Source organism: Podarcis vaucheri (assembly GCF_965113315.1).
Source record: "Podarcis vaucheri genome assembly, chromosome: 6".
Taxonomy (NCBI): Eukaryota; Metazoa; Chordata; class Lepidosauria; order Squamata; family Lacertidae; genus Podarcis; species Podarcis vaucheri.
The window spans coordinates 75,882,083-75,909,579 of NC_138764.1; the positions used below are offsets into that span (position 1 = coordinate 75,882,083).

General features: G+C 41.6%; 1 protein-coding gene across 7 annotated transcripts in view; it reads left to right on the forward strand.

Moving 5' to 3' along the window:
• LOC309535516 (rho GTPase-activating protein 39-like) overlaps window positions 1–27,497 on the forward strand; it is a 91,412-nt gene that overhangs the window by 23,445 nt on the left and 40,470 nt on the right. Inside the window, exons 1-2 of one of the 7 annotated variants that reach the window (XM_082228632.1) lie at window positions 13,129–13,454; window positions 15,507–15,546. The exons of 3 other annotated variants lie outside the window; for them this stretch is intronic. In XM_082228632.1, coding sequence (XP_082084758.1) covers window positions 13,262–13,454; window positions 15,507–15,546 — 233 coding nt within the window. In that variant the 5' untranslated portion in view covers window positions 13,129–13,261. Of the gene's footprint in view, window positions 1–13,128; window positions 13,455–15,506; window positions 15,547–17,326; window positions 17,374–27,497 lie in introns of those variants that run through there. 3 more of the 7 variants (XM_082228631.1, XM_082228635.1, XM_082228636.1) reach the window with 3 other exon arrangements.

The following is a 27,497-nucleotide window of genomic DNA, read 5'->3' on the forward strand; positions in this document are numbered from 1 at the left end:
CAGACATGTGATCTGATGGTGAATTTGGGCTGACCCAATGCAAAGATCCTGAGGATCCATGTGGATCCATGCTTTGTAACCACGTTTTTGCACCATTGCAGCCCCAGACAACAGTGGGTGCGTGATTTGGGGGGGGCAGGCTGTAGCCATGGACATGCTATGTTCTCTGGTGGTGAATTTGGGGGTGACCCAATGCAAAGATCCTGAGGATCCATGTGGATCCATGCTTTTTAACCACATTTTTGCACCATTGCAGCCCCAAGCAACAGTGGGTGCATGATTTTTGGGGGGCAGGCTGTAGCCATGGACATGTTATGTGCTCTGATGGTGAATTTGGGGGTGACCCAATGCAAAGATCCATGTGGATCCATGCTTTGTAACCACGTTTTTGCACCATTGCAGCCCCAGACAACAGTGGGTGCGTGATTTGGGGGGGGGCAGGCTGTAGCCATGGACATGCTATGTTCTCTGGTGGTGAATTTGGGGGTGACCCAATGCAAAGATCCATGTGGATCCATGCTTTTTAACCACATTTTTGCACCATTGCAGCCCCAGGCAACAGTGGGTGCATGATTTTGGGGGGGCAGGCTGTAGCCATGGACATGCTATGTGCTCTGATGGTGAATTTGGGGTGACCCAGTGCAAAAATCCTGAGGATCCATGTGGATCCATGCTTTTTAACCACATTTTAAGTGGGGAGGGAAGGAAAAACACAGAAGGGCTAAGAATGCAGGAGTGGGGTATAACGGGAGGGTGGAAAGGAAGGCAAAAGTTTCCCCCACGCACCCACCCAAGCCAGCCAGCTCTCTCTCTCTCTCTCTCTCTCTCTCTCTCTCTCTCTCTCTCTCCCACCTGCATGTTTTCAGCAGCACCTGAGCACAGAGGGGAAGGAACGACATTCTGCTTTCCTCTCTGCTTGCCTGGAGGGGAGGGGCTTTCCCTGCTCTTTGTTCCGTTTCAGCAAACACAGCAACGAAACAGAGCGGGTGGGCAGTAAGACCCTGAGGCAGAATGCAGGAAAGCAGCAACTTCCTCTTTTCAGGTTTCCCTTCTCCGTGAAGCACGATTTGATTTTTGCCCGATTTTTCGGCTCCAGGGACCACACATTTGCTCAATAACACGCACAGACATTTCCCCTTCCTTTTTAGGAGAAAAAATCTGCGTGTTATAGAAAGAAAAATACGGTATTCTGACTGTGTTGGAATCCCACAATCTGTACAGTCTGAAGTCATCCCTTCTGTTTAGAATTTGACTACTTAATGGAATAACAGAAGACTAATACAATGCAAAATCATGGAGGAACTCAACTTATTAGACTAATAAATTATTTTCTTAATTATTTCTGAGTGTACAGGTATAGATAGAGAGTGCACCAGGAAGTCCTCTCCTTTATGCTCTTTGCTTAAATTACTGTTGCTCTGGGTATGTGTAGGTTCATAATTAAATCTGCTCTACAGCTGTTTGTCAGACTATTTTTGTGGACCTTGGGCAGACCAGTTTTTCCCGGTCTATGAATGTACCACAAGAAATAAGATTCCTTATAAATATGAAAATTAGGCTGTGATTGCAGCCATGTTGGCAGGACCGTCTTTTGTGCCAGGTGTGCATAAGGGCTAATTTCATCTTGCTGCTATGTATAGAAATACTTTGTTTGAACTCCAAGTGCAAAGGTTTTATTTTGTTCTTCACAGGCAGCCTTCTGGTGCTAAACACTATTTCCAGAACAGCATGCAACAACACCTTGGGATTTAGTTATATTTCTGTAGATTATTTATAGAATAAAAGGGCTTGTAAGGGTATTGGGTCATCTGTCTCATTCTTTGAGACAGATTAAACCATTCTTAATGCTAATCTAGCTTAATTGAAGGGTCCTGTTTTGTTGCCTCAATGGAAGAATCTTGTTGTTCTGTTGCTCATCTGCCCTTCCCATAATGTTTAATGTTTCCATAATGTTTAAGATTGGTTGCTGTCTAATGGAGTCTTAGCTTTTTTCTTTGACCTCAGCTATTATGGACACTTTCTTTCTCCATGTTGCCTTCCCTCCAAGATGAATCTATACTGTACCAAAGAAAAATCACACTAATGTTCCAAGTAAGACAGATATAATGTAAGGCTATATACACACTAAAGCACACGGCTTATCCCAAAGAATGCTGGAAATGGCAGCATGTTAAGGGTGCTAGGAATTGTAGCTTTGTGAAGAGTAAGCTACGTTTCCCAGAATTATTTTAAAGGTGCTTTATGGAGCCATACAATATCCTGTTTGCTTAAAGTTGATTGATTTGCATGTTTGAAAATGTAGAAGTCTTTTATCTTAAATTTAGAGTTGAGCGATCGAATAGAATAAAGGGTTGGGTAAATGAAGGCCCTATGTGAGGAATAAGCAGTTATGCTGCCTCAATACAGTCCCTTAAAACGTCGCCAAAAATAGCTTCTTGTTTATACGCGAAGTCAGGCTTGGAATCTATAGCACCTGTGAATATAAAAGTTCCATGTGCCTATTTTGGGGGGGACTTCCGTTCCTTTACATTTGATGTGCCCACACCAGACTTTCTTTGATGATTCAGAGAAAGGTGGTATGCTGAATTATGATGAGTGGCTAGGGACAACTACATCAGACAGCCACCATAGCTAGCAAACCTGCTGGCATCTGCCTGTCTCGGGGGACAAAGGAGAATGTGCCTTAGTTAACATTTAGGTACTCTGAGCGTGAGCTGGCCACTTTTAGCTAATTTTATTCCCCTATACAATTAGATAGGAACAAGGAATCATGAGTGCTATAGAAGAGGAGCAGTGGTATGGAATGTACCACTTGCAGAGTGGACATCTGAAGGCAGCCCTGTTTAGGGAAGCTTTTCATATCTGAAGGACTATTGTATTTTAAAATTTGGTTGGAAGCCGCCCAGAGTGGCTGGGGAAACCCAGCCACATGGGCGGGGTATAAATAAATTATTATTATAAATTATTATTATTACACTAGCTTCTTAAATCAGCAGATGGTTAGCATGAAAGAACCCTGTAAATGTGATTCTAGTAAAATATATTCTAGTACTTCTCATAGTATATATTCTTGCTCTTTTTTTGATACCTATTTATTTGAGATCTGCCAAATTCTCCTCTCCTCTTCTTTAACATCCTAAAAACTACTATTATCCTCTCTGTTGTTACCCATTTTATATTATGTACATCTATGAAACTGCTATTAAATGTTAGAGCAGGTTACTATTGGCTTTTTGGAAGGATTGTAAAAGTGAGTAATTTGCTGACTAACTAACCCCCACAAAAGAAACCCCTTATCATTTGTTAGTGGCCTCTGTAATTACCACAGAGTATATATTTCAGTAAGGGACGCGGGTGGCGCTGTGGGCTAAAGCCTCAACGCCTAGGGCTTGCCGATCGAAAGGTCGGCGGTTCGAATCCCCGCGGCGGGGTGCGCTCCCGCTGCTCGGTCCCAGCGCCTGCCCACCTAGCAGTTCGAAAGCACCCCCGGGGGCAAGTAGATAAATAGGTACCGCTTACCAGCGGGAAGGTAAACAGCGTTCCGTGTGCGGCTCTGGCTCGCCAGAGCAGCGATGTCACGCTGGCCACGTAACCCGGAAGTGTCCCCGGACAGCGCTGGCCCCCGGCCAATAGATGTGAGATGGGCGCACAAACCCCACAGTCTGTCAAGACTGGCCCGTTCGGGCAGGGGTACCTTTACCTTTACCTTTACCTTTATATATTTCAGTGGTATATATTCATTGGGACGCGGGTGGCGCTGTGGGTAAAAGCCTCAGTGCCTAGGGCTTGCCGATCGAAAGGTCGGCGGTTCGAATCCCCGCGGCGGGGTGCGCTCCCGTTGTTCGGTCCCAGCGCCTGCCAACCTAGCAGTTCGAAAGCACCCCCGGGTGCAAGTAGATAAATAGGGACCGCTTACTAGCGGGAAGGTAAACGGCGTTTCCGTGTGCGGCTCTGGCTCGCCAGAGCAGCGATGTCACGCTGGTCACGTGACCCGGAAGTGTCTCCGGACAGCGCTGGCCCCCGGCCTCTTGAGTGAGATGGGCGCACAACCCTAGAGTCTGTCAAGACTGGCCCGTATGGGCAGGGGTACCTTTACCTTTATATATTCATTATCTAAAGTTTCTAAATAGATAAGCCAGTTTTTCTGTCATCTATTCACAATGGAGTTCACCTTTTTCTAGTTAGTTTGCCTAGATTAGTTACATTAGATTAGCTACTAAAGAGCAACATCTGTTATGAGAAGTCATCTCTCTGGGTATAATCTCATCTACATATTCCTGTTTCTCTGGATGCATCTGTTAGCCATAGCATGATGCTGGCAATCAATAAACCTCTTTTGGCCCAGTTAACTACAGAAATAAGAAAACATTTCATTTTCATTCCATTTCATTTTAATTTGTATACCACCTTTCTATATTACTATACACAAGGCAGTTTACAACAACAAACTATACCACAAAGATCACACCCCTTACAATAATCTGATCTAATACAAGAAAATGTTAATAGAAACATAACTTTAAATTAAACAACTTATATCAAATAAAGCAATATTCAACAATCCATTAGCATATAATAGTACACAACAAAATTAACTCTCAAAATATCAGCAAATAATAATTACACAGAAATTTACTTTTAACAATTACAGTAAATAATTGCTAAAGTATAATTAATAAAAAATAACAGCAAGTCACAATGCATAAAATACCACCATACATAACCAAATAAAAGGGTGAAAATGAGAAACAAAGACATGCAACTTATAATTAAAACAAAAAGATGTTTAAATAATTTAGCAATGTGTCCTCATAGGGACTTAGACCTTTCTCTGCAGTCCTTGTGGACAGAAGATGTGTTAAAAGTACCATCACAGACCTTTGCTGCCTCCAAACCTTTATGATCTCAGAATCTCAGATTACCAGAGTTTTGCCATAATTTGTGGTGGTTAGCAGAATCCAAGCCTTTCTTGACAAATTGTAGGTCAGGCTGCCTCAACTCTGCCCTCCAGATGTTTTTGGCCTACAACTACCATGATCCCTAGCTAGCAGGACCACTGGTCAGGGATGATGGGAATTGTAGTCTCAAAACATCTGGAGGGCCGAGGTTGAGGAAGCCTGGTGTAGGTTGATGCTGCATAGTTTTTATTTGCCAACTATCAGAGTTGGATGAACCAGTGATCTGTAAGAAGGTTGGGTGAAATGGTGATGCCTGCTAAAGTGGTAGCTGAACATTTAAAAGAGTGCACTCTCCCCTGCTTAGAGGTAACTGAAAAGGGCCATATTTCATTTCCTCAGAATCAGAGCTGGCTAGCTATGACTGCAACTGAATAGAACAGTAACTGTCTTGGAAAAGTGGCCATTCAAGACACAGTCAGGAAATTCTAACGGATGCAGCATAACCTCAGCTGCTAACACTTTGTTGCCACTCACTTTCTTTTTACACAATGCATTTCCATTCCTTCTGGGATAGGCTTGTTTGAAAACCAGTCAAGAGAGAAGTTATATTTCAGATGCTGTCCTTTGCATCTGGGTTTTGGACTGCATAAAGTGCTGAATTGGACCCTAGGCATCCATACCCAGGACAATTAAATATTTATTAAGCAGATACTATGTGTGACTTAATAGAAATAAATGGGATGTGTTTGTTTTCCAGCCTGGCACTGAAATATGAAGACATTACTTAAACACACTTGGGCTTGGTTCTGTCTGAACTTGAACTAAGTGCCAGGGGTAGGGAGAATGGCTGGCAATGAATTTATTGGCCCAGCACTATGCAGTGAGTGGAGCTTTGAATCTGTAAGAGAGAATATGCCCATACAGTGGTACCTCGGGTTACATACGCTTCAGGTTACATACACTTCAGGTTACACACTCCGCTAACCCAGAAATAGTGCTTCAGGTTAAGAACTTTGCTTCAGGATAAGAACAGAAATTGGGCTCCGGCGGTGCGGCAGCAGCAGGAGGCCCCATTAGCTAATGTGGTGCTTCAGGTTAAGAACAGTTTCAGGTTAAGAACGGACCTCCAAAACAAATTAAGTACTTAACCCGAGGTACCACTGTACTTTACTATCTCTTCATTTCATGATGCAGCAACCCATAGAAAGAGTTTTGATAGCTTTCACTTGGAACTCTTGTGTTGCCTAGTGGGAATAATACAGATGAAATTTAGGCTGTGTATAAGCCACATCTTCTTGTACTGCATTATTTAAGTTTTATTTTATTTATTTTTAAAAAAGATTTTTATTGAAGTTTCACAAATTATATAATAACAAACAAGACAATAATACAAACAAACAAAGAAACAAAAACAAGTATAATTTCAATCCCTTATTTTCTTGTAACTTACTTCCCCGACTTCCTCATACCTCCTCTTTCGGTATTCCAATTTCCAGTTATTAATTCAGCAAATCCTCTCCCTTGTTATCCATTTAAATTTTTAGACTTTCTTTTCTTTTTACTTAATCATTACAGCTAGAAACCACATAATTTCTAAACCCACGTCATTATTTAAGTTTTAAACTAGAAGCAGTGTCCAAAAAAATGAAGGTGCACCGATATGTGGGGGCTTGCATGATCTGCAGGGAAATGTTGTTTTGGACTGTGAACACCTGTGCTGTTCCAGCGAATCTCCTGGTCTGCAGTTTAGACTAATAAGGATCAGCACAGCAAGATTTGGCACAGTCCCTGTTGGCCCATCATTGATACTGGGTTTGCTGAATAGGCATGGCTGACGCCAAGGAAATCTTCTGGTTAGAAATGCCTTTAAGAAAGCTGTGAGGAATTGATCTGTGTTGTCCTTCACATGATCATTGTAAATGTTATGCAGTCGCCTGATCACTGTTGCCTTGATATTTCTGACATGTGAGTTGTTGAGAGAACGTCAATGGAAGCGGCATATTCTATAATAGAAAGGGAAGCCTTCCCATTATAGGTTTTAATTCAAAAGAACACAAAAATGCCCATCTAGTCCAGCATCCTGTTCTCACAGTGGCCAAACCTGCAATGGGAAAACTGCAAGCAGGACTTGAGCACAACAGCTCTCAGACTTGTGATTCCCAGTAACTGGTATTCAGAGGCACCCTGCCTCTGACAGTGGACATAGAACATAGCCATAATGGCTCGTAGCCTTTGAAAGCCTGGATAGCTCAGTTGGTTAGATTGTGGTGCTGATAACGCCAAGTTGCAGGTTTGATCCCTGTATGGCACAACTGCTTATTCTTGCATTGTTGGGGGTCTAGACGATTCTCAAGGTCCCTTCCAACTCTATGACAGCTTTATCCTCCATAGGTTTGTCTAATCCTCTTTTAAAACCATCCAAGTTGATGGCCATCACTGCTTCATGTGGGTTCATGATCTGTAGTTTAGCTATGCACTGCATGAATAAACACTTTATTTTATCTGTCCCAAATCTTCCAACATTTATCTTCATTGGGTGTCCACAAGTTCTAGTCTTAGAAGAGAGGGAGAAAAACTTTTTTCTATCCACTTTCTTCACATTGTGCATAATTTTATAAATTTCTATGAGGTCACCTCTTGCTTGCCTTCTCCCTAAACTAAAAAGTCCCCAAATGCTATAATCTTTTTCATAGGGGAGTAACTCCACCCCCTTGATAATTTTGGTTGGCCTTTTCTGATCCTTTTCCAACTCTGCATTATCCCTTTTCAGGTAGGGCGATCGGAACTATACACAGTATTCCAAATACAGTCACGCCATAGATTTGTATGATGACATTATGATATTGGCAGTTTTTTTGCTTCTCTCTGTTCCACCAGGTTCCTGTTATTCACACTATATCAGTGCCATCCTCTAAGACCAAGCACTCTGGTTCACCCATCTTGGCTCAGAGGCTTCTAGCATTAGCATATAAACACTTGTATACAGTCCCTCTCCAAATGTCCTTGCCACTTTCAATTTGATCTGTGGCGCTTTGTGTTGCCAGTTAACTCTGGTCAACAATCAAGCTGTGTTGTGCTTGCCTAGTGTGGGATAAAAAGTATTGTTCACCCCAACACATGTTTTTTCTTATCCTTCTCCTCAGTTATCAAATGTGCTCTTGTTTGAAAATAAATCTGTTGTTCACAATAAAAATATCTGAAAACTGTATGCAGAATTAAACCCCAAGGTATTCCACCCAAGCCTTTAAAGTAGCAGTTTTACTTATGTGTTTGTGTCCTTCAATATAAACAATGACCGACTATGTTTAGATTGGTTTGTTTACGGCAAATGCTGAAGAAGCCCATAGTTTGAAAATGTTTTGCTAGACCTACACCTTGTGCCTTTCATTTGTCAATTTGTTAACCTCTCTCTGTTTATGGAACAAACATTATTCAGTGCAGTTTTGTAAACAGATCTTTACTTTTTCATTTGGTTAGCCATTTGGCTTCGTTTCTGCAGTTTAGCACCATCAGGAAAATGGTTGTTCTTCCCCCTGTTCAAAAGTCACAATGTGCCTCTATTTGGATTTACAAAGCAATTGGAAGTTGAAGGAAACGTGTAATTTTGGATCCTTGTGGACTAAGCAGTTTTCTCCTTGTTGTTTGGCTTATCGTCAAATTCCTACACTATCCCAGAGTTGTAGTGATTTAGTTGAGTCACACTTAACAAGCTTGGACAGCTAATATGTTCAAGAGTTCTCGGCTTTGAGAGACAGAGGGAAACAACTGTGGATAGGGACAGCTGCAATCTGAGAGAGTTCCTGAAAAATGAAACTACATAAGTTGCAATGAAAACAACATTTATCTTTGTTTGATAGGTTTAATGACTAGTCTCTTGTGGACTTTGCTACCTGAAAAACAGCCAAATCCTTCCCAAAGTACACAAGTATTTGCAGGTTTTCAATGAGTTCTCTCTTTTGGCTCATAAAAGACTGGCAACTTCAAAATCCCAGAAAGAAAGAAAAAAGACAGAAGGCTATTATTTGCTGATAGCAGATGCTGAGGAATGTCACAAAACATTTTGGTTTGTTCTGGGACTTGAATATGTAACTTCAGAGTCTTTTAACTCGCTTGCTGCAATTTTTTACTCTGTTGAAGTTAAGTCTTCCAGAATGGAAAGTACATTTCCTGCAAGACTGAGTCCCAGGCCTTTGCATGGAGCATATGCAAAGTGGTTGTTTTGTTTGAAGATCTGTTTGGTAAATAGAGGGCTTTGGCAGGGAAGCAAACAACTGACTCTTTGGCATTTGGATAATGTGTGGGGTGATCAGGGGGGGGGGAAGCTACAATAGTGTCCCTTGCAGAGCAACTGCAAATTAGACAGAGCCATGCTACAGTAAATAACCCATGCCTAGTTCATACTCTGCATTAATAGAAACTCCAGACTTTATATTAGGAATCACTATTAGAACATACAAAGGATGGCAAGCTGGAAATAAAAGCTGTGTCTTCTAAACACAGGAGGCTTTTTCAGGTTTACTTCCATAAATTTAAAGGTAGGTTTTAAAAAAGAAAGCTGACCCTATCACAACACTGTCAATAATTAAAATCATGTATCAAATTGTATATGACATTTTAGAACATAAGCAGCCCAGTTTGTAATGCTTATAGTTGATATAAGATGGGCCTAAAATCAGGTTTACTTCTCATTTTTAATTTATTTACCACACTTAAACCCCACGTTTCCTCCAAGGATTCAAAGGCAGCATATATAGTTTACCTCTCTGGTTTTTCCTCACAAATAACCTGTAAGGTAAGTTAGGAAGTAGTACTGTCTCACAGAGGCGGAGCTAGCTGCTCTGGCACCTGGAGCGGCACACATGCTATGCACCCGGGGGCGGAGCTAGTGGCCTGCGGGGGGCAGAGCAAGCGTCCCGGGGGCGGTGGCAATGTCACCCCCCCTCAGGAGTTACACCCGGGGCAGGTCGTACCCACCGTACCCCCCCCCTTCCCCTGCCAGTGCTGTCTCAAGGTCACCAAGTGAGCTTTGTGCTTAGGAGGGAATTTCAGCTTGGGTCTTCCAGTCTTAACCATTTGAAAGTTGTTTTTCACCTATAATGACTTTATCCAGCCTTGCCAATAGTTCAGGAAATATTTGTCTGTGATCTGGTCCTGCACCCAGGAGGCGTATCACTTTTTAAGTGCCCCTGTTTCCATCCAGAGAACTCTTCCTTCATTATTTGAAAGTGAGTGAGCTTTGGCTTGAATATTCAGGGGACGTTGTGGGTGCTAAATCTGTCTGGCCCTTCTCTTATCTTGAGCAGTCATAGCACAGCACCTCCTGCCCACGTGCACACACCACCTACCTTTGCCTGTTTTTTATTGGTCAAGTTCCCCATATTTTCCACTCAAACTCCCTCCTGAAAACACTGGGGAAAGGGGGGTGGATTTTATTTCACAGTGATATCACAGTAACTCACATAATGCTTTTTCAAAAGTTACCAGGTTTTCAGCTTTATTATTATCATTATTTTATTTATTAGTTGATTTAAACCACAAAGGTCTCAAAGTGACTTACAAAAGCCACATATATATCTCAGTGAGTTGAGTGCATGCTTTGCTGGCAAAAGAAGCCAAATTCAGTCCTGGTATCTCCTAGTAGGTTAGAAAAGCCCTGTCTCTGAAACTCTGGAGAGCTGCAGCCAATCAGTGCAGACAATACTGAGCTAGGTGGACCAATTTAATATATGGCAGCTTTCTGTTTTCTATGACTTGCCTGAAAAGCATGTACTCTCAGCTGTGTACCCTCGTTCTGTCTTTGCAGGGAGGAGCTTGTGTGTAGCATGGTGGTAGCTTGCCTTGACATTTAAATGTGTGTTGCATTATGTATGGTGTTGTTAAGTCATATTTTCAGTGTACAGTGTTGCGTTTATGCAACGTGCATAACAGGTTTTGTAATGATAGATAAAATGCTGCCAGTTGTTTCCTGTAACATCCCTGCTTTTGTTCCCGATGGAGATGGCAGTGGGTCCTGTGTTCACACTCTTTGTTGTTGTTCAGAGCACACGCTGCACTGTAATACAATCTGTGATGGTCAAAATAGTTTGCAGCTGTGTAGAGACTTGGAAGGTTTAACTAATTACACAAGCAGCTTGTCCAGCACAGAAAATCTATTTATAAAATTCAGTTGTATCCCTTACAGTCTCATTCACATTGCAGCTGAGTGACAGGGCCTGATGCCAAATCACCTGAGCAGTTTCTGAGGTTATGTCTGGATGGTTCCTAACCTGTTTGGCCAGGATTCCAAAAATCAGGCAATGGTCACTAGAAGCTGCCCTCCATACAAACACTTGAAACATCAGCCAGCAGCACTGAAGAGAGAAGAGTTAAGAGGGAGATTATTTAAAACAGCAGCTCCAAATGACAAAGACCCAGATTGTCTAGATTCATAGAATCATAGAATCATAGAATCATAGAGTTGGAAGAGACCACAAGGGCCATCGAGTCCAACCCCCTGCCAAGCAGGAAACACCATCAGAGCACTCCTGACATATGGTTGTCAAGCCTCTGCTTAAAGACCTCCAAAGTAGGAGACTCCACCACACTCCTTGGCAGCAAATTCCACTGTCGAACAGCTCTTACTGTCAGGAAGTTCTTCCGAATGTTTAGGTGGAATCTTCTTTCTTGTAGTTTGGATCCATTGCTCCGTGTCCGCTTCTCTGGAGCAGCAGAAAACAACCTTTCTCCCTCCTCTATGTGACATCCTTTTATATATTTGAACATGGCTATCATATCACCCCTTAACCTCCTCTTCTCCAGGCTAAACAGGCCCAGCTCCCTTAGCCGTTCCTCATAAGGCATCGTTTCCAGGCCTTTGACCATTTTGGTTGCCCTCCTCTGGACACGTTCCAGTTTGTCAGTGTCCTTCTTGAATTGTGGTGCCCAGAACTGGACACAGTACTCCAGGTGTGGTCTGACCAGAGCAGAATACAGTGGCACTATTACTTCCCTTGATCTAGATGCTATACTCCTATTGATGCAGCCCAGAATTGCATTGGCTTTTTTAGCTGCCGCGTCACACTGTTGGCTCATGTCAAGTTTGTGGTCAACCAAGACTCCTAGATCCTTTTCACATGTACTGCTCTCAAGCCAGGTGTCACCCATCTTGTATTTGTGCCTCTCATTTTTTTTGCCCAAGTGCAATACTTTACATTTCTCCCTGTTAAAATTCATCTTGTTTGTTTTGGCCCAGTTCTCTAATCTGTCAAGGTCGTTTTGAAGTGTGATCCTGTCCTCTGGGGTGTTAGCCACCCCTCCCAGTTTGGTGTCATCTGCAAATTTGATCAGGATGCCCTTGAGTCCATCATCCAAGTCGTTGATAAAGATGTTGAATAAGACCGGGCCCAAGACAGAACCCTGTGGCACCCCACTAGTCACTCTTCTCCAGGATGAAGAGGAACCATTGATGAGCACCCTTTGGGTTCGGGCAGTCAGCCAGTTACAAATCCACTGAGTGGTAGCATAGTCAAGACCGCATTTTACCAGCTTCTTTACAAGAATATCATGGGGCACCTTGTCAAATGCCTTGCTGAAATCAAGGTAGGCTACATCCACTGCGTTCCCTTCATCTACCAGGCTTGTAATTCTGTCAAAAAACGAGATCAGGTTAGTCTGACATGACTTATTTTTCAGAAATCCATGCTGACTATTGGTGATCACAGCATTCCTTTCTAGGTGCTCACAGACTGTTTGCTTAATGATCTGTTCCAGAATCTTCCCTGGTATTGATGTCAGACTGACTGGGCGGTAATTATTTGGGTCCTCTCTTTTCCCCTTTTTGAAAATAGGGACAACATTTGCCCTCCTCCAGTCTGCCGGGACTTCGCCTGTTCTCCAGGAATTCTCAAAGATGACTGCCAGTGGTTCTGAGATCACATCTGCCAGTTCTTTTAATACTCTTGGATGCAGTTCATCTGGCCCTTCAAATAACAGCAGCCTGCCTTGATCAGAATCTCCTGAATGCTACTAAAGAATTATGGGCACATCTGTGTTCTCAAAATAAGGATATTGTTTGTGCATGATGAGTAGCATTTAGCAGCTGTTCACCTTCCAGCAGTTCAGAGGAGCGTGACAGCAGTGGAAGGACATCAAGCCCCTGGCCGCTATCCAGTATTCCAGGAATTCTGATGGAACTTTATTTGCTTCAGTCAGACTCTGGCCTGTTACCTTTTCATTCAGTGCTGAGTCTCGCTTGCTGCTTTGGGGGGGGGGGAGAGTTCTAAGCATACCTTCTCTGTTCCAGTTGAACTAGGACTCTGGACACATTCCTCAGGACTGGGCCAGGGAAATGAGCTTTGCCAGGGCCAGCGTGATATTTATATTTAATGTGCAGGAGTAAGAGTGAGAGAGTAAGATCCACAAAAACCCTTAGGAGATTCTGGATGAATAGACTAGGACCACAAACTGGAGGGGTGTGGGAAGGTGTGGTCAGTGGGAGGCAGGATCTGGAACCACAAGGGCAATCCTTTCAAGATAAGAAGCAAAAGGGAGTTGGAGCCAAGGTCAGGAGGCACAAAGGTCAGTTCATTTACGTGTGTGTGTGTGTGTGTGTGTGTGTGTGTTCTGTTGAGTTTCGCTGACCCCCCCCCCTTAAATCATCTCCCACAGAGGTGGTGGGAGGGGAGAGAAAGGAGAGATTCTACAGTTTGATGATAGTGTTTTTCTTCTTTGCCTAATCCCTTCTGGCAGCATGTTTGCTTTTCTATAGAACTTTTGCCCCCTTGTTTGGAAATTAGCGAATGGCAGAAATTTCATTTGCTAGGAAGGTAAGCTTCTCTGTACATGTCCTTATGTCTATAATGTGCGGAGAACTTGATGTTCAAATAATTCCTTCAGTGTAAATCCCGTTTGTTCCAAAATTTGCTACTGGTGTTTCTGTTAAACCTTCTAGTAACACCTACCTGAAGAATCATAGTCATACAAAACACATGCTAAGGCCTCAGACAATAACAGTAATCTGGAAAAACTTTGGTATTGCATCAGCTCAAGGTTTTAATCGGCAGATAAAATTCCTTTAGTAGGCTCCCTGTCCCAGTTCTGGCTTCAAAGAGGAGGAGACAGAGAAAGATGCAAGGATGGAAGGTCAGGCTGGCAAGCTTTGCTTTAAGTGATCTATTTTCCCTGCATACACTATTTGGCATTGCACCTATTCTTTGTGCGTAACACTGTGGCCTGCATTTTGTAGATTTGTTTGTTTTTAGTGGGTTTGTGGATGTGTGCATGTTCACCACTTTATTTAGGAAATCAAACTCAGAGACCCTGGTCCTTTTCAGCATCACATTTGTATGACAAGGATGATCAGACACTAATTTGAGGGTTAGGCAGGCTACAGGGTTCGTAAGCAAGGAAAGGAAATCCGGCCGAAAGAGCCAGGACCTTTCTCTCTCTTCTCTTTCATCACCATGCAGCATCATAGTTGTTGGTGTTCAGAGGTGCTAATGTGCAAATTCAACTTTTATTTTAGAAGAAATACTGAAAGTTGGAGCCCAGAACTCTGAAGACAGCGAAGCACCTATGTATCAAAATATACAAATATAACTATATCAGGATAATGAAGAACAAAGTAATGTTTAAATGAAATTCTGTAATAAGCACTGCTACAGATACTACTTTGGAGACATTCAGAGATCAAAGTGAGGCAGATCCAATATAAGGCAGGAGAACCTACAATCAGTAATTAAATAAAACAATGTTGGGCAAAAAGATTCCTACATTGCAGGGGGTTGGATGACCCTTGTGGTACCTTCCAACTCTACGAATCTATAATTCTATGAAATCCACAGTTTTCTGGGAATCCTTTTCTGTGTCTCAAATAATCAGCTACAGTTTAGTTAGGCAGGTAGAACAAGGCCCAGCAGTTGAGGAATGAATCATTCTGAAATCATTGGAACTAGGCAAATATGTCCAAGTATAAAGATTCTGATTCTATTCCCACACCCAGGAAACTGACTACATTAGCCTGTGCTGACTAGGTTAAAGGGACACAGCCTGAAATCCTATTCACACTTGGGATAAGCCTCACTGAACCCAATAGGATTTATTTCCAAGTAGCTACACATAAGATTGCACTCTGAATAAGAGTGGTAGAGTGCATTGTACCACTTGCCGATATGTAGTAGAAACCATTTCTTAATGTTTGCATTAAATACCTCCTGCAAGTAAAAGTGACTAGCATATTATTTAAAATGTTCACACAAGCAAAAATACTATATATTATGTATATGAAACCAATGGTCATTTCCCAAAGTTTTCTTGTGATCCAGGCTGGAAAGTATTTTCCTATAAATGTCTCTTTGAGGTATTGTAGCATATGCTGTATATTTTCTATTCTAATCTTCTCTGTGTTAAGCAAGAAAGGCCCAGGATATTAACTTTTAAATACCAATTTCAATAGGAGTACAGCACTTCAAAAATTCAGCTCTGGAGCAGGTCCCAGGTTTTTTGAAGCCGTCAGCCCAGAGACATACCCTGGGGCTTCTAGAGCTTGTGCTCATAACAACATGCAATTAAACTAAGGATTGGTTGTTTGTGAATCTGGCTGCATTTCCCTCTGTTTTTCTTATTACTTAGGCTCTTGTGTGAATCCTGGTCTTCAGAAGTTGAAGGAGAGGTGAGTGTTAGGCACTATGCTGTGTGCCTTACCTTGTAAAAAACCCCACTCCGCCCAAGAGCTTTCAGTTCAGAAGTTGATTAAAGGAGACAAGGACAGAAATCAACGTATATTTTCAGTGCTTACTCTGCATAGTACTCACAGACCCCACAGAAAATATACTCGTTTTCTGCCCTTACGTCTTTTTGCAGTGTAGGACAAAGTAGTTGTGTTTAATTAATTTATGCCTATTAGACACTTTGTGGATATCTTACTGCAAATATACCCCTTAGTGTACTTCATTCAGTAATCAGCACTGCAGATAAGTTGTACAGTGGTACCTCCGGTTGTAGATGGGATCCGTTCCAGAGGTCTGGTTGGATCTCGAGGTTTCTGCAACCTGAGGACCACTTCTGCGCATGCGCGCGCGGCGAAACCCGGTAAAATACTTCCGGGTTTGTCGCGTGCGCATCCCAAAGTGTACATAACCAGAGGGTTACATAAACAGAGATTGGACTGTATTGGTTATTCAAAGATGTAGAGTTGCATAGGAATAAGCTTCTGTATTGGTTTGCTTCGTATGATCAAGGACACAGTTCTCCTGCATATATCTTTTCTCCTTGTGTGAAATAGGACTATTTTGCCTTACAATTGCCTTAGATAGCTGGGTATTGATTATGAATTTATTATTAATTATAATATCACCAGGCTGTACTTGTGTGTAGTGTCTTTGCAGGCACATGTCTCAGATCTGTATGTGTGTTCACTCTACAGACATTTAGTATTGGAGATGACAGGAAGCTCTGAGGTGGGGCTGCTAAATGGCAGCCTGTGTCTAGCTAAATTATTTAGGGCAGCCCCCCAACAACTTAACATATGTATTTTACTGAGCAGAAGTTGGCATTGTCAAGGCCCATCATTGTGCTATTGTGATCACAGAGCTATGATGGGGAACCTGTGATTCTCCAGAAGGTGTTGGACTCCAGTTCCCCTCAGCCACGATCCTCATGCCCAGTGGTCAAGGAAATGGAGTCCAATATCTGGAGGGCCACGGGTTCCTTACTCCAGCATAGAGATTTCAGTCTCTCTGTGCAGTCCAGAACAACAATGGGAATGCAAATCTCTCCATTCCCTGAGTGTGTGTGTGTGTGTGTGTGTGTGTGTGTGTCCTTCTCCTGAGCTGCAGCTACAAATAAGCTGGGGCCAGAGGGGGAGGCCTTCAACACTGCTTTTTCATGCCTGAATATATATCATAGACAGAAATAATATGTGCCGTATCCCTTTTTGGGCAGGTTCTCAGTATGTCTGGGTTTGTGGGTCTGCCATGCCATGAGGCTCTTGTAGGACTGGCTGAAGAAAGGTTGGCTACCCTTGTTCTAGTTAACAGTATTTATTCTATATTTTTGCAGAACAGGAAAATATATATATGCCTAACTAAACAGACTCTGGTGTATTTTGATGATACCTATTTACAAAGGCAACAGACACTTTGTGAAACTGGCTGCAGTTATATTTACCATGGTTTCTCTGTAATTTTCCTGACAATGTGCATGATAAGTGTGGGCATATATATAATTGCTTGCTTTAGGGGTTTCAAATTATAGCTTTTCCTGGTTTTGGCAGAAAATCCAGACAGAGAGTATCATGATGTTGGAAATAGAATTTGTTTTCCTCTAGGAACTGACCATAGCAGCTGGTAAAGTTGTATGGCAAAATAAAGTGTTCAGAGAGAGCACAAATTTGAAGACCTTCTTGGAGCAGCCTTTCTTAAATCTCAGTGTTCATATATTTATTGTTCCAGGAAAGGGACAAGACTTGACCAGGGGATCCAAATGAAAGCAGATGCAGGTTAGATGTTTTGCTATACAGTGGTACCTCGCAAGACAAAAAACACGCTAGACGAAAGGGTTTTTTGAGCTGCTTTGTTTTTTGAGCTTATGTGCACTGATGATAGTCATTGTTTGGATGGGGGGCTTTTATCCATTTCTGCAGTCACACAATCAACCGGTAGCTGAACTGGGCTCCACACGATCCCCAAAACAATGGCAGAAGGCAGAGTCCCCCAGAAGTCCCCCAAATGAAGGAGCAAAGCAGAGACAAAGGCGCAGGGCAGACTCACATAAACAAATCCCAAAATCCCTTGCAGAATCCCAAAATTTTCCACTCCCCCCCCCCCGGGGTAGGTGGGCTTACCTGGCTAGGTGCCACCCATCTTGCTACAGCTGGGGGTGGGGCAAGGCTGGCAAAGGGCTTTTCGGCCCAGGCTCATCTTTGTTTTCTTAACAGCTTCACTGCTCTTGGCCTTTGTTAGGTAAGTGTTCCTTACCTAACTTTGGGGTTGGGATGCAACCTGCTGGGCATCCTGGGGCCTGGTTCTGGGCATTCGTGGAGGCCTCCGACAGCTCTCATGGCTGGAGGCTGATCGCGGAGCCTCCGTAGGCCCTGTGGATGTCTGGGCTTGGCTCCAGGCGGCGGCGAGGCCTCCCGAGAACTCAGAAAACTCACTTCCGGGTTAAAAACGTTCATAACCTGATAAAGCATAACTCGAGGCGTTCGTAACCAGAGGTACCACTGTACTGTGTATCCTTGGAGTCTGAGCCACATTCTTTGGGAGCTTTATCACTTAGTGAAGCATTATAAGATTCTGCCAACCCCCCTTCCAATCTGTTAATTTGACTACTGTAATCTTTGAACCAGTGGGTTTTTTATGCCTTTTAAAAGACATTTTCATGTAAAAAAAACCCCTATTATCTCTGGCAAAAAAACCACAAAAGAACCTTCATTAGCTTCTTCCTGGGTATATCTTTAAACAACATTGGCAAGACTATGTCTCCAAAAAAGCACTATCTAGATTTCTAGGATCTCCCATTTTAAATGTTTTTCTTATGTTAGTCCTGCTTTCCCCTTCATTATAGGGTTGGGTTTTTTTAGGAACTTGGGTTGACTGCAAAGGTTAGATGTCTAATTTAGGAACCCATCTTTAAATGTTAATCCATCTGTAGCTCTCTGCATTTGTTTTACAACAGCCAGTTCCCAAAAAAGCAAATCGGGATTGTATGTGTGCACCCTTTTTACTTCCCACTATACTGCTTGTTACTTACTTGAGGGTGTTGTAGGAGTTCCTAAACTGCATTTTACTATATTGTATGGCACTGTTTGTATTAAATTTTGTTTGCAGATCTTCTTGCATTTCTGCTCCCATGTGGGTGTCTGCTTAAAATACTTCTGAAATAAAAGTCCACTGTGCTTCTCTGATGGGACTATATTGTGTATTCAAACCAAAACAACTGAGTGTGAGATGAAGAGAATGGAGAAGTATAGCTAGGTTTGCACATCCTTGATTTCACTGAAACATTTTCAAAATATGTGGATACACTTAAAAGCCACAAATGCCATCGAGTTTTCTTGTAAGAATAGCAATTGCCCTGCTGCATCAAATGGGAGATTTGTCTGTTGTTATTACCATCATTTTCTATATTTATATAATACTGGCTCTCTGGGCTGCACACAATATTAAAAAACAACACTATATTATAAAAATACAATTAGCAGCATAAAATACTTCCATCAGAAAGAAGCGTAAAGACAGCTGACAAAAAGACACAGAACACCAAGCATGATTCATAACAATAAGACTTTTGTGAGTGAGGGGGGAGGTGACAATTTCAGCACCAGGGCACCACCACCAAGAAGGCCCTCATCTTAGTACTCACTCATTTTACTTCACTTGGGAAGTGCTTCTGGAACAGAACTTAAAGAGGATCTCATGATGTGGTTTAAAAAAATGGTATTTCAGGTATCCTAGTCCCAACTTCTTAAGGGCTTTTAAGGCGAAAAGCTGCACTTTAATCTTGGGCCCAGAAATGACCTAGAAACTAGAGCAGTTAGTGAAGCACTGGCATCATATGGTCCCATAGCCCAGGCCCAGTTAACAATCTCACAGTTCTGGTTTGGGCCAGCTGCACTTTCCAGACAGTGTCCAAAGTGGCCTCATGCAGAGCACATTCCTAGTCTGCATTCTGTTTCCAAAGCAACCATCCAAATGCTTCTTGAACCTTGCAAGCAAGGCTTCAAGTCACTGGTTAGCCTTTGTTAATGCATAGATTGCAGCTTGCTGTTGGCATGGCAGTGCAAGGGACAATTTTTTAATTTGTAGCAAAAGTATGTCAGAACTAACCTACTGGGTATGCGTTTCTGAAACATTCCATTTCATAAATACGGCACAAGCAGCTATTGTATGTAGAAACAGCAAAGAAACCTCTGACATATCAGCATTTTTATTTAATTTCCCTTGTGATTTCAGAGAGCAGTCCATCTTGAGCACACCATTCATGGTCCTTGGATTGCTGTTTAAGAATTACTGGTGTACTGCACGTGTAATTTCACCTTATTTGCAAGGGACAAAGCAGAGTGTTTCCTTCTTATAATCAATTGTCTGTACAGAGTTCACCTACAAAAGCAAATCCATAAGCATTCTGAAGGGTTACAAACACAGCTGCTGAAACCTTGGAATTCTTGGTTGCAAGTAAAAAATAGGTATAAAAGGAAAATTCCTGGATGCCAAGAGCAAAGTTTGGGGCAAGTACTCTTTGGTGAGAGAACCCCAACAGAGATTAAAAATCACAAAATATGCAGCAAAGTAAAGCCTGGAAGTATAGGTTGTTAGACCTTTAAAATATGCCCTTCCAATATCCTTCCAAAGTTTTGCTCTTCCCCAGCAAAAGACCATACGTTTGGTAAGTTAAAAATGATAAACTTACAAACTCCCCAAAGGTCAGATTCATGTGCTTTTCTATACAGAATCAGAATAAGTTGCACAGGCAGGAAAACTTGACTTGGTTTCAGTGGTGAGGGAGCCATGCAGTCTGAGCTTGGAACAACCAGCTCAGACCTCCTCTCATGTTGAGCTTCTCAGGTAGACTAAAAGGGAACAAAGGCTTGATTATAGTACCTCCCTGGGTGAGCTCAGCCTCACAGGACAGCTTACTCCTGTATGGCTTTAACCTGTTCATGCATTAATTAGACTTAAGCATGTTGGTTATATGAGGCTGGTTATCCCATAGGAATGATGTACAGTGATGAAGGGAGAAGCTGATAAGTTTGCAACGCATGGCTTAGCAGGCTTTGTTTCCAAATTGTCCTGTTTTTTCTCATGAGCAAGGAGAAGCTTGCAGCTGTAAGCTAAATCCGGTATTTAGATTAGCTGGAGGATTGAAAACAATAGGCTCACCTTTTTATTTCTCTTCTGCAAAATAACTTCTAAAGCAATATATTCACCTTCAAGGATCTCTTAAGGTGGGAGACAGCTTCATCCATGAGAGGCCACTTCAAGGTACTTTAATGAGTATTCCCACTCTACCACTCTCTGTTAAGACACAAATAAGTAAATGTGAATCTTAATTACGGTAAGTCACTGTCTATCTGCAAAACTTAAGGGACAAAGCCTTCATTTTTATCCTTCTAAGCCAGGCTTTGTTTGAACTGCTCTTTATTTTCCAAACTTTTGCGTTTAGCACACATATTGCCCCACTGGTGTGGTAAGTCATTAACAAGGAATGCTTATGTTTGCTGGGTGTTGTATCTAGCTTTTTCATATACCATCTGGAGGCTCTCAATCAAGAGTATATTTAAGTCAAGGAAAAGCTTTTTCATTTACTAAAGGAGGACATAGTTGGGACAAGAACAAGAATAATTACTAAATTGGAAGCACTTGGTTTGGTGTGGTTTGTAGGGGGCATATCCAGATGTTAATATTTTTGATTTTAAGAATTATTAACATGAATGTGTGAATTGTCTAGAAAGTGTTGGGTGGGTGGCGAGCAAATTGCTTTCTGGATCTATTACAAGTATGGAACACATTCTCAACTAAAATGAGTTAAAGAGACCTGCCTTTGAGTAACCACATCACTCTTTTGTTCTGCTTATAAAAAGGTAAAGGGAACCCTGACCGTTAGGTCCAGTCGTCACCAACTCTGGGGTTGCGGTGCTCATCTTGCTTTACTGGCCAAGGGAGCCGGCGTTTGTCCGCTTCCGCAGACAGTTTTTCCAGGTCATGTGGCCAGCATGACTAAGCCGCTTCTGGCGAACCAGAGCAGCGCACGGAAATGCCGTTTACCTTCCCGCCAGAGCAGTACCTATTTATCTACTTGCACCTTGACGTGCTTTCGAACTGCTAGGTTGGCTTATAGAGCTACCTAAATCCTAGTTGTAAAGTGGAGATATATTCAAAGCTGGTTGAGAAGTTCTTTTGCGCTCCCTTTTTGCAGTTCATCTGGCAGTTCTACATGCTTGAACAATGTGCTTTATAATCCAGGAGCTTGTGGATCTTGGCCCACAACATTACTGTTCTCTGAGGCTCTGAGAATACTTACTGAGATGGCTTGCTCACATTACTCAACTTGTGCAAATTAAAATGCCAGGTGGACATTCACAAGTGCAGAAGAAGGTGGCCCCAATCTGAATTGGGTCTCATTCTTCAAATTTCCTCCGGCTCTCATTAAACCTGAATCATACAAAGTTGGCATGCTTTGGTCAAATGCCTGAGTGCCATTGGGTGTTATATTTTGTTTTTGTCTTGCTCAGGAAGTTCCCCAGTAGCAAACTGTCCAGAGCTGTGGTTTATTTTGACAGGCTGTAGCTTAGTGGAAAGAATTTTTATATTTATGAATGCAGAGGAAATGCCTGAGATCTATAAAACAACACAGAGAAAAGAGACAGTAGAAATGGCTGTTTGGCTTGTGATGTAACAAAAGTTTGATTCAGGAACCAAATTAATCAATAACCCAACTCTTTCAATTAATAGACAAGCTTGTTACTAAGTTACTGAATGAGAGGGGAATTTGACAGTTTGCCCCATAAAATACTGAGCACTGGATAAAGAAAGAGTTTATCCTAATTTATTTAGTATTCCTATGTTTTATTTTAAAAGGAAGTCTTAATGCACTAACGTTCATAGTGCCTTATGCATTTAGGGACAGGTTACATATTTTGTCATGATTTTGCCTTCGTTTCAATTTCTGTTGTTACTAATGCAGTGGTAACTGCCTTTGGGTGTACCAAGATAAATGTTTGTTTCTGAGCTAGAGTAATTATATATTGGTGTGCAAAAATGCTTAGGCAGAAACTGCAGAGAACAGCTGGCCCTGAATTATGTTGTATTAAGCATTTTCCCTGAACTTATTTTCTGATCTAAACATGTTTAATCTTTAGAATGTATGAAATACTTTCTGTGATTTCCTTTCTTTCCTCATACATGACCTTGTTTATGAAGGTCTTTTAGCCATTTCTAGCTTTATCAGAAATAGCTGGGATGAGGAAGAAGAGTTGCTGCCATTCATGTGCATCCTACAAATTCCCCTTCCCCTTCCTCACTCAGCAAAGTCAGGGCTTGGAAAGAGTAAGGAGCAGCGGCACTTTAGGGAAGTACAGAGAGTCACAACAATATTTTATTGCTCTCTCAATTTTTTAATGATGGGAAGGAAAACCTAAATCCTGAAGGTAAGTTAAGCACAGTTTAGATCATTAAATAAAATTTATGTGGCCAAAAACACTTTTCTTCCACCCAGATGTTTGGCAGAAGTTGCTTTACGACTTTGTAACTTGTGGCTCATGACCATGTCCATTTTATAAAGTAGTGGCTGTCTTCTATAAATATTCACATTTTTATTACTTGGTTGGAATCTACACACGCATAAAAAACGCTGTGAAAATGCTTTTTTAAAAAAACACATTTTGAAAAATATATTGAGTTTTGCATAGCTCACTTTCGCCATCTAGTGTCACATTTGTATATTGCACTTTACAACCCATTTAAAACGTTTTATTTGCAGCTGTGTAACTGAGTCCTTAGTTTCCAGATGTGGTTCCTTGCCCTGAATATAACTTCAAAGTTTGCTTTAATAAGCTAGGATGAAACTGGTTTCAGATTCTGAAACTATCTTCTGTAAGAACAAATCACAACTCTCCTACATTCAGCTGTAAGATGGAACTGTGATTTGTTTTTAAAATGAAAGCATGAAAGGGGGAGAGTGGAAGAAATCTGAGTGATCCTGAGGCTCATTGCAACTTGCTCCCAAATCATATAAACCATGGTTTATGTGATTGTCTGTACCAGCCCAGAAGATCAGTTCCAGCCATACGAGTCATCTTTGTATATGATCAGTCAAGATTATTAACATAAGAGTACTATTTTGAACAAAAGTAGCAAGAAGACTTGTAGAAGATTTCCCTGCAATACGTTTTAACCATGGGAGTGACCTGGTGCAATACTATTTCTGAATACTTAAATTGAAAGCTCCTCTTTTGTTTTCTCTCTCTTCTGCATTAAGCTGCATGAGTTAGAATGAGGAACACGCAAATTTCTTTCCAATGAACATTCTTGAAACAGTTCTGATAAATCCATAGATTTCTTTATATTACATCATACTGTACTATCTTTTGACAGGGCTAGGATTTAGATTGCAACTTCATGGCTCGGACACGTTATCTGAAAGCCTGTAGATTTGTTTACGGTTTAGGTGCTTATTTCTCATTCTCTCAGACTCCTGCCAGCAATTTTCTTTGTTTTGTCTTTAATGGTAGTGGAATTGTGTGTTTTTGTGAACAATTGCAGTAAATTGTCTAAGGCTATAATCCAGTGTGCACACTTGGGAGTAAGCTTCACTAAGTACAGTGGAATTACTGGCAAGGAAACATGTATAGGTTTGGAGTTCACAGCTTTTCAGTTTCTCATCTCTTCAAACTTACAGCACAAACCTAACCATGTCTTTTCAGAAGGAAGCCATATTGAATTCAATAGGGCTAACCCACAGGGAAGTAGGATTGCTGCCTTAGATTGTTAGATTCCAGTGCAGATTTCCTATTCCTTATGTTCTTCTTTACACATATAGTGGTACCTCAGGATGTGAATGGGATCCATTCCAGAGCCCCGTTTGCATCCTGAACGTAACGCAAGATGCATCTGCGCGTGTGTGTGTCGCGTTTCGCTGCTTCCGCGCATGCGTGTGACGTCATTTTGAGTGTCTGCGCATGTGCAATTGGCGAAACCCGGAAGTAACATGCTCCATTACTTCCGGGTTGCCGCGGAGCGCAACTTGAACACGCTCAACCCAAAGCACATTCAACTCGAGGTATGACTGTACATACACCTGGAGGGGGGAAAAGAAAGAATACATAAGATATATGCTCACCCACGATACCTACCCCTTCCCCTTCCCTGCTGACAAAATCAGCAGCCCCCTCCCTTTGGAGCTCGCCAAATAAGCTACCCATAGAGCTTGCCACCTATCTGCCTCAGTTTCCCTTCTCCACTAAACTTCTCCTAGCCCTACAATGCTGCTTTAATGACCCAGCAGCTCTCAGAAGGCTCTTATAACGCTGTTGTTTGCTGAGCCACCTATTGGTAGCCATGCAAACTGTGATGACAGCCATACCTTTTTATTATATGTAAGGTTTTGTGTGTGTGTACACACACAAAAAATAAATAAAATAAAATATAGTTTGTCATGACCCTTGTTAAATGTTTCATTGTTTTTAACCTGTGGACACGGAAGTGAACATTGGCCACCAACTAACCCCTTGTGTTAGAACTGCCTCTGCGGTCAAAGGTTAATGTAGCCAGGAGAGGAAAACAAGCTATAGTTAGCAACAATGCAAACAAATTTATGGATGAATGCCATTGGAATAGTTTTTGAAGTTGCTTTCTATAGCATACCCCCCCTAGCTGCAAATATTCCATCCTCCCTCTTTCCCAGGAAATAACAATGCTTCAAATGACAGGTTTTGTTTTTAGAGGTAAATTCTTGCCAGTTTTGCTCCTGGCCAGAGCACAATGCTGTGTCTCAAATTGTTTCATCACATAACCATTATATGCTTGCCATTTTTTCATTTTTAGGTAGAGGTAGTTTAATTTTTTTTTGTCCTTTCCGCACATTACTCTTTAATTGTGAACATTTTGTTTAAAACCTTTGAAGTAGATTTCCCTCTGAAAGCACACGTTTTTGCTATTCAGTCAAGGTGCATGCTTTTGTCAGGTCCTCAATCAAGAGTTTGGACAGTATTAACCTTTTGTTTTCCTCAGCCTTAATTGCAGTAACACTGGCAGGTGTGGGGCTGCCACACTTCTGCTGAATAGTGATGGGGATGAATTGAGCAATCCACTATTTTTTTTTGAAATATATATTTTAATCCAAACTATCCTGTTAAATTTTATAGCTCCAGATCTTACACCCTACAATTATTTTCATTTTAGGACATGACACACACCTTGTTCTCTCTTAGTTATAGGTATGGAGAATCAGAACGTATGTTTCCTGACAAAGTTTAGGAATCTATTTACATTGCTTCCCCTGCTTGACCTCGGTCCCAACACCTCAGGGTTTTTTAAAAAAATCTCTTCATTTTTGTGTACCGTATTTTTTGCCCCATAGGACGCACTTTTTCCCCTCCAAAAATGAAGGGGAAATGTGTGTGCGTCCTGTGGGGCGAATGCAGGCTTTCGCTGAAGCCTGGAGAGCGAAAGGCATCGGTGCGCACCGACCCCTCTCGCTCTCCAGGCTTCAGGAAGCTATCCGCAAGCCTTGGGAGCCCAGCGGGAGCCAGTTTGAACACAAATAATCCATAGGGAGAATAAACAAAATGCAATTGGTCTTTGTCCTGTTTCCTGCCTCTCTCTGCTGCATCTAGATGAAATGGCATTTCCAGATTATTTCTCATCCCTGAATAGTTCTCCTTTCCCATTAAAATCTGTCCAAGCTGCACTTTTATTTATTTATTTTAAATAATAGGTAGAAATACATGATAACCAACTGAAATGAATGTCTTTACAGTTATACTTCACAAATGGACTCAAGGAAAACCCCAGATCCTTTTCCCCAAGATGTTAGAGGTTGATTACAGCCCTTCTCTGAGATGAACTAACGAAATACGATACCATTTTTTTCTAACCATTTTTTATTCATATAGTGTATGAGATTTTCAATGCCTGGCTTAGAAAAACAAGAGATTAGTGCAGCAAATAGAATACTGGTTTGGACAATATATTAAATAGCAGATACAGTTAAATGCATGGGGTTAGAGTTTTATCCTTCCCGCAACCATCTCCAGATTTCATTTGGGAATTGACCATGCATTTTTGGCCTATGCAGATGGTCTAGTAGGGGACTTATGTTGCACTTCTCAACATCTTCCAGCGTGATTGTTGGAATTTTACATCTGTGAAGACTACAGGTTTTGCATCGATTACCTCTCCTGCCCTGATGTGCTTGGCTCTCTTGATAGGTTGTAAACACCATAAACATGATAAATTTGAATCCTAGGTTGTTAACATCCTCTTAAAATACTAGTGTTTTGTATGATTATTTTGCAAAAGCGTACTTCAAACTATTGTGTGACCTGTCACAACACAATACTATGCAGCAATGCACTGACTAGGCGAGGTGGTAATGGATAGTAATTCGTCAATGGTGTGTCTCTGGGTACTCCCATCAAAGTTTTTTATTCCCCTTCTTTTCACTGCTTTTGTTGTTGGTAGATTAGAATATAGGCATCCTTTGCTATTGTTGAGCAACTAAAATAAACGAGAAATATTCTAAAAATCAGAGGAAAGTTGGAAATGGCTCTCCTGCTTTGCTAACTCTTAAAAGGCTTCACAGAATGTGAGACAAATTGTTCTTGTGCTCTTTTATAATCATCTGATTCTTTGTAACTCTTCCGAGTTGGAAAACCAGCACCACAGGCATAAGTAGCAGACTCTGTGCTGCTTTCTTTTTTAAAAAAAATCAAAGAGCAAGGACAGTAAAACTAAATTAGGTGCTTATATTTTGTTTTCTTTTTGTCCTCATGATTTCTGACATTCGTCTTTTCACATTTTTCCAATTGGCAAGACTTGAAGGAGGTCAGAAAAGGGAGAAGTGATGAGGTCATTTTGAGATATTACTGAATCCTCTGTGAGTTCTCATTGTGCTTTGGTTCCT